Source organism: Mastomys coucha, unplaced genomic scaffold (assembly GCF_008632895.1).
Source record: "Mastomys coucha isolate ucsf_1 unplaced genomic scaffold, UCSF_Mcou_1 pScaffold21, whole genome shotgun sequence".
NCBI lineage: Eukaryota > Metazoa > Chordata > Mammalia > Rodentia > Muridae > Mastomys > Mastomys coucha.
In genome coordinates, this window is record NW_022196904.1 from 179,777,043 (window position 1) to 179,783,042 (window position 6,000).

The window sequence follows — 6,000 nt, forward strand, 5'->3', positions numbered from 1 at the left end:
GCTCAGCAGATCGTGGGAAAAATAAAGCAGTATTTATTACTTGTGTTCATTCCAGCCTACTAATTCTATCTTTTATTTTCTCCTCTGCATTTTCATTAGATCATGCTTCTTAGCGATCCTGAAATGGAGAGCAGTATCTTGATCAGCTCAGACGAAGGGGCAACCTACCAAAAGTATCGGCTTACGTTCTCCATCCAGAGCCTGCTCTTCCATCCCAGGCAGGAGGACTGGGTGCTGGCCTACAGCTTGGACCAAAAGGTGAACAGACAGTGTTTACAAGTTGTCGCTCTGGGAAAAACGTTGTTTGCTCAGCTCAGATTCTGAGGAGTCTGGGTGACATTTCACTCTTCCAATCATGTTGGTTTGGTCTTTGGCAATGAATGAAGTTCACTTTGTTACTCTTAATTTTTAAAATATACAGAGGCAGGTGTGTGTGTGTGTGTGTGTGTGTGTGTGTGTGTGTGTGTGTGTGTTCATTGTATTGGCAATATTTAGTTTTCATTTCATAGTCTTATAATGACTTCCTCTAAAATTTAGTCAGATCAGTTTCTTTTATAACCCCCTGTGAGAGGTAAAGGATTGTTATGGTTTTATAAGTAAGAGCTGAGGGATTGTTATGGTTTTATAGGGACAACCATAAACAGAGATGCAGAGACTCAAGGTTCCTATCTATACTCCCTGATATTGTGGCTGGGAGAGCTGACGTTTGAATGGATATTGTCAGGTTCTATAGCTAAGGTCCATTTCATCATATTCTGCCGTCTTGATTTGGTGAAATTTTAGTATACCCTTGCTCTCTAGGAGTGCAGGGGAAGATTTAAACAAGTCTCTTCTGTTCTTTTCTAAAAATAAGTTAAAGGTGTAGTAGCCCCCGAAGACCTTCCCTTTGAGCTCTAAAATCTGTGTGTTCTGCTGTGTACTTGACAATGTCTCCTATGCACTGCAGAACCTTTGACATACCTTAAAAAGAACTCCCTATCTTTACCCACTATTGCCAGCTCTCTTCTAGTATTCTCTAATTTAGCGGCAACATAGGAAGCTGGGCTATATCATTAGTAGTGTCATTTTCCTAATCCGCCATGTTGGATCTACCATTTCACCTTCTTGCTGATTATCTGCTAGGTGAATTGGTAGTTGAAGAACTGTTTAAATGCTGCAAAAGTGAACCTATCGTGTTTGTTCAACTTACATTTCAGAACAGAGACTAGATTATGCCTCCTTATATTTCTTGTCACCCCTCCCCCAAGACCTTAGTTCATATGCCAAGCTTTTATACAATAAACTTATGAGGTTGGCCAATCAAAGGGAAAAGACAATTTCAGAACTGTCTTGTACAGAGATAGTCACAGAATAGCTCAGCTGAAATGGTTTCCTCTCCCTACTCACTCACACCCTAACCCAGTCGCTCGTGAGTACCTATGTGATTGTGAGCATGGGTGTGTGATATCAGCACCTTTAAACAATAATTTCAACATAACCTTTACATCTCTCATTAGCAGAACCTCATGGTGGGCGCCGGGTGCTTAATGCAATCCCCCAAGGACACCCACATGACATTTGCAGAGCAAAAGCCATTGCAAATACATTTCTTTCATGGCATCAGGTGGATATTGTATGAAAGACTTAAGCCAAATGTCAGACAGTCTGTGAGTTTAGATGCTTAATGTAGCCAAAAAATTTGAACCTATATTGAAAGAAAAAATAAATTACTTGGGTGTTGTTAAATGGTTGTGTGGTGATTCATTTAGAGGAAGCCCGAAGCACTTAAAGTGTATTTTAACAGAGGCAAGCTAGATTGGAGGCAGTAGACGCCTCCCACCATGAGGTGGATAAAGCAAATGTGGTGTATCTCATGTTATCCTGTGTATTTCTTTCCTCCATTTCTATAGCACCAAGAATTTCAGGGACATCACTCTTGGGGTATGCTTGTGGATATAATGCCTTCAAAATCCTCTCAGGCTTGATGATTTTTTTTTCACTTAGAATAAATATTTGGAACGTGGCAGTGGGTGTTGATGGATTTTCCTAATCACACTGCACATTTCCAGATCTATTATTCCTTAGGTACTTCTTCTTGTTGACATGTTCTGCTGAAAGTGGTGAACTATTCTTCAGACCTAGTTTCTAACAAGTATGTGGCCATTCTTCCTTGGAATAAATGGCACCAGGAGAGAGATGAAGCCCCTGGCAATGTTTGCAGGGGTGGCAGAAAACACCTCTCCCTGGCTCTTCAGGAAGCAGGGGAGGTTTTTTTTCCCTTTATTTCGGATGGTAATTTAGTGGCACAGAGTCAGGAAGAGTGATGCTATGTAGTAGCAAATGAAGATGCCAGTGTAGCTGAGATTGATATACAAATGTGTTATTTCAGGCTAGAGCTCTTTCTGATGTGCATGCACGGAGGCAGCTGTTTTCTAGAGAAAATGAAAAGTGCTAGCATTAAGGTAACTGCAGCATCAAAGGGAGATGTTTGTGGTGAAGAGGGAATCGATGTTTCCATTATTGTGCCTTTGATGAAATGCACTAGCAATTTCTTTAGAATCAGTAAGGCTATCTCCTTACATCGTATGTATTACAAAAGATCTAATTGAATGATATTTTAAAGGGATGATATCCAATTGCTTTACTTTTTAGACGGATACCCCAAAGCTGCGGAAGACTTGCTAGTAGATCTAATTTGGAGAAAGGCACTGACGGAAAAATTATGAGGGCTTCTCTTCCTCCTTAAGACCCTCTCTGCTTCCTGATGAGTCCAACCTGGGCTTTTGACAAATTCCTTCACGTCTCGCCATGCTGGGCTTCCCGATTCTTAGTAATTCTTTTGCCAGCTCCTGCTGTGGCCTCTCAGTAGACTCTCCCACCATCTTCCATTTTGAAATAAAAGGCCTCCACATTTAGGAAACACTCAGGATTCATTTTTGGCAATAGGAATCCTTGGAGGCATTTTTATAACAAACTTTGAGGTTGAAAGAATCAAAGTAAGTAATAATTCGTAGTCACCCAAATGGAAATGATGAAAGCAAAGCTCCTTTCCTCCTCTCATCTTTCAAGCAAGCGCCATTTTTTTTTTTTTTTTTTTTTTTTTGTGGACTGTTGTGTTGTCATGTAAGAGACAGGTTTCAGCTGGGCAGTGGTGGAGCACGCCTTTAATCTCAGCACTTGGAAGACAGAGGCAGATGGATTTATGAGTTTGAGGCCAGCCTGGTTTACAGAGTGAGTTCTAGGACAGCCAGGGATACACAGAGAAACCCTGTCAAGAGAGAGAGAGAGAGAGAGAGAGAGAGAGAGAGAGAGAGAGAGAGAGAGAGAGAGAGAGAGAGAGAGAGAGAGAGAAAGAGAGAGAGAGATTTCTGTATCTATCTGTCTGTTTCATTATTGATAACTAAAACAGTTTATATTGTGTTGGTTTTGGATTAGCTGGAGGGCCCAGTAGTATTACTAAAATAAAAGTTTTAAACACTTTTGAGATACATTTTGAAGACAAAGGTCTTGTAGAAGTAGTTGCTGTCTTCAGCACATAGAAAGTTGCACGCCTAAGCATGTCTAAGGTTGACAAGGGACTCAGTGTGCTTCCTTAAAGATGGGCACATGTTTTGTATTCACAAATGCATAAGACCCTGGTATGGGGAATCACCCGGACAAACAGATTTTTTTCTTTTCTGCATGAGGATCAGGATCGCAAAGCCCCTATGACAATAACACATGCAGCTTGCTTTGGAGTTCAGAAATAAAGAATCCAAAGAGATTTCTGATTCCTTCAGATTCCCACATTGTTTTCAGGCACTTTAGGACTAGACTCATCTAAAACTGCTGACAATATCAGTGTGAAAAGCACATTCTTAAATACTAATAAAGGTCCTAAAAATTAACAGTGACAGTATTCAGGAACGGGCATGCAACTAAGTGTTCTCTCTCTCTCTCTCTCTCTCTGCCTCTCTCTCTCTTTCTCTCTCTCTCTCTCCTCTCTCTCTGTGTGTGTGTTCACGTGTGTGCACTAACTCACCATGGCAAGAGAGATCGTCTTCTTAATCATTGTCCACTTTATTTTTGAGACATGTCTCTTAACTGAACCAGTAGTTCACCATTTCTCCTAGACTGGCTTGTCACTGAGTTCTGAGGATCTTCCTGTTGCCACACCCCCACCCACCCATAGCTAAGTTTACAAACAACCTGTGACCACACCCAGTTTTTATATTAGCCGTACCCAGCTGGGTGTCTGAACTCAGGTCTTCATGCTTGCACAACAAGCATTTTACCCAGTGAAGCATATCCTTAGTCCCTACTAATATTATACTTTCTAAGTATAGTATTTATTTATTTATTTATTTATTTGTTTACATTTTGTTACTCAGGGAGGGGATCAATCGAGGGGTTTCATGTATGTAAGAGAAGCATCTACTAGCTAAATTGTGTCCAAATACCCTTATTTTAATTTTAATTGATCAATAGCCATTAATAATTACAGTACAGTGTACAGTGTGGTCCTTAATATGTGTACACCCGGTCTATTGATTAAATTAAGGCAATTAGCATAGCTACCATTTTTCTAATCTCTCATTATTTCTTTGTTGTGAATGACAGGTTTTCTGGGTTGTTTCTTATAATCCAAATAGTAGCTGATGGAGTGGTGAGCTGATTGAGCGGCTGTTGCAGCTCTAGGCATGGTGATGCTACGGAATGCAAGATCTGATGATCCTATGTAGGCTCTGCTGATTGGACCATACCTGTGCTTGTTATGCCAGGCCAGGAGCAGGTCCTGGCGAATAGATGATAGCTGTGTAATGCAGGGCCTCCAAATTCAAAATGAAATTTAAAGTTGTGCTTCTGGAATGCTGGATACAAATGAAGCTGTGCCTTTCATTTATATTCTCATTCTAAACCCTCAGATTAAAATGTAATTGTATTCAGATCCTTCAGGATTAGTAGGTGATGATAACTTCCTCAGTAGCCATTGGCAGAAACAGGCTTTGTGTCTCTGCATCTGGTGGGGATAAAGCTGTTGAGGATTAACTGCGGACGGCCATGGTTTGAAGCCTGTCATCCACAGAATAGAAATAAACCAAAAGAAACTCATTATTTAAAGAAAAACTCAGCATTTTCATTAGGTCTTCTAGGATTCTCATAAACGTATTTGTGAATCATTTAAGAGAAAGGCAAGGCCCTTATGCGACTCACCTGTAACAAGGGCCGCTGTTGGTCCAGTGTTCTCACTAGTATAGTGAGGATGTGCTAACTGTGTCGTCTTAGGAACGTGGGCCACGGAACAGTCGCCTCGTGTGAGAGGGAGATCATCCAACCAGCTCATGGGATTCAAAGGTTTTCATCAACCTAGCTGAGCTGGATTCTGTATGGCAAAACTGGTCTAATGTAATCTGTGAAGGTGCATTTTGTCACGGTGGTGCAATAAGGCCCCTCATTATTAACAACTTCCAGTTGTGAATGCTCATGAGAATGTAATTGCCTCTGAGCAACCTTCGGCACAATTACAGATCCAGTGGCCTGGGTCTTTCCCAGGCATTTCACATCAAGCTAGTCAACTCCTCTGCCTTTAGTAATTCTGTTGCATGCCTGTTGCAATTTTTGTTCTGTTTGCTTTTCTGTTGCTGTGAGGAACACTGTGGCCAAGAGAACTTGAGGAGGAGGGAGGGACTGATTTCATCTTAGCAGTTAAGGTGAATCGGGGGAAGCCATGAAAGAACCCAACACTCAGGAACTCTGACATAAACAGCAGAGCCCTGCTTTCTGGCTGCTCCCCTCTAGCTTGCTCAGAGCTGCCTTCTTATGCAGCCCAGGATGCCTTCTTGTATGACACTGTCCATAGTGGGCTTGGCCCTCTTACACCGATTAGCTGTTACCAGCACACCTCACTGATATTTCATAGACCAAACCCATGGAGAGAAAAAAATGAGGTTCCCCTCTTCCTAGGAGTGGCTAGGCTTTGTCAAGTGGGTGATAAAATGTCAGCCAGCACACCACTTAGGGAAACTGACCTGTTTTTTTAAG

General features: G+C 41.5%; 1 protein-coding gene across 1 annotated transcript in view; it reads left to right on the forward strand.

Moving 5' to 3' along the window:
• The window catches only part of Sorcs3 (sortilin related VPS10 domain containing receptor 3), a 609,790-nt gene that overhangs the window by 330,041 nt on the left and 273,749 nt on the right, over positions 1–6,000 (forward strand). The window contains exon 4 of the mRNA XM_031390639.1: positions 100–258. Within this exon, the coding sequence (XP_031246499.1) occupies positions 100–258 (159 nt within the window). The remainder of the gene's footprint in view (positions 1–99; positions 259–6,000) is intronic.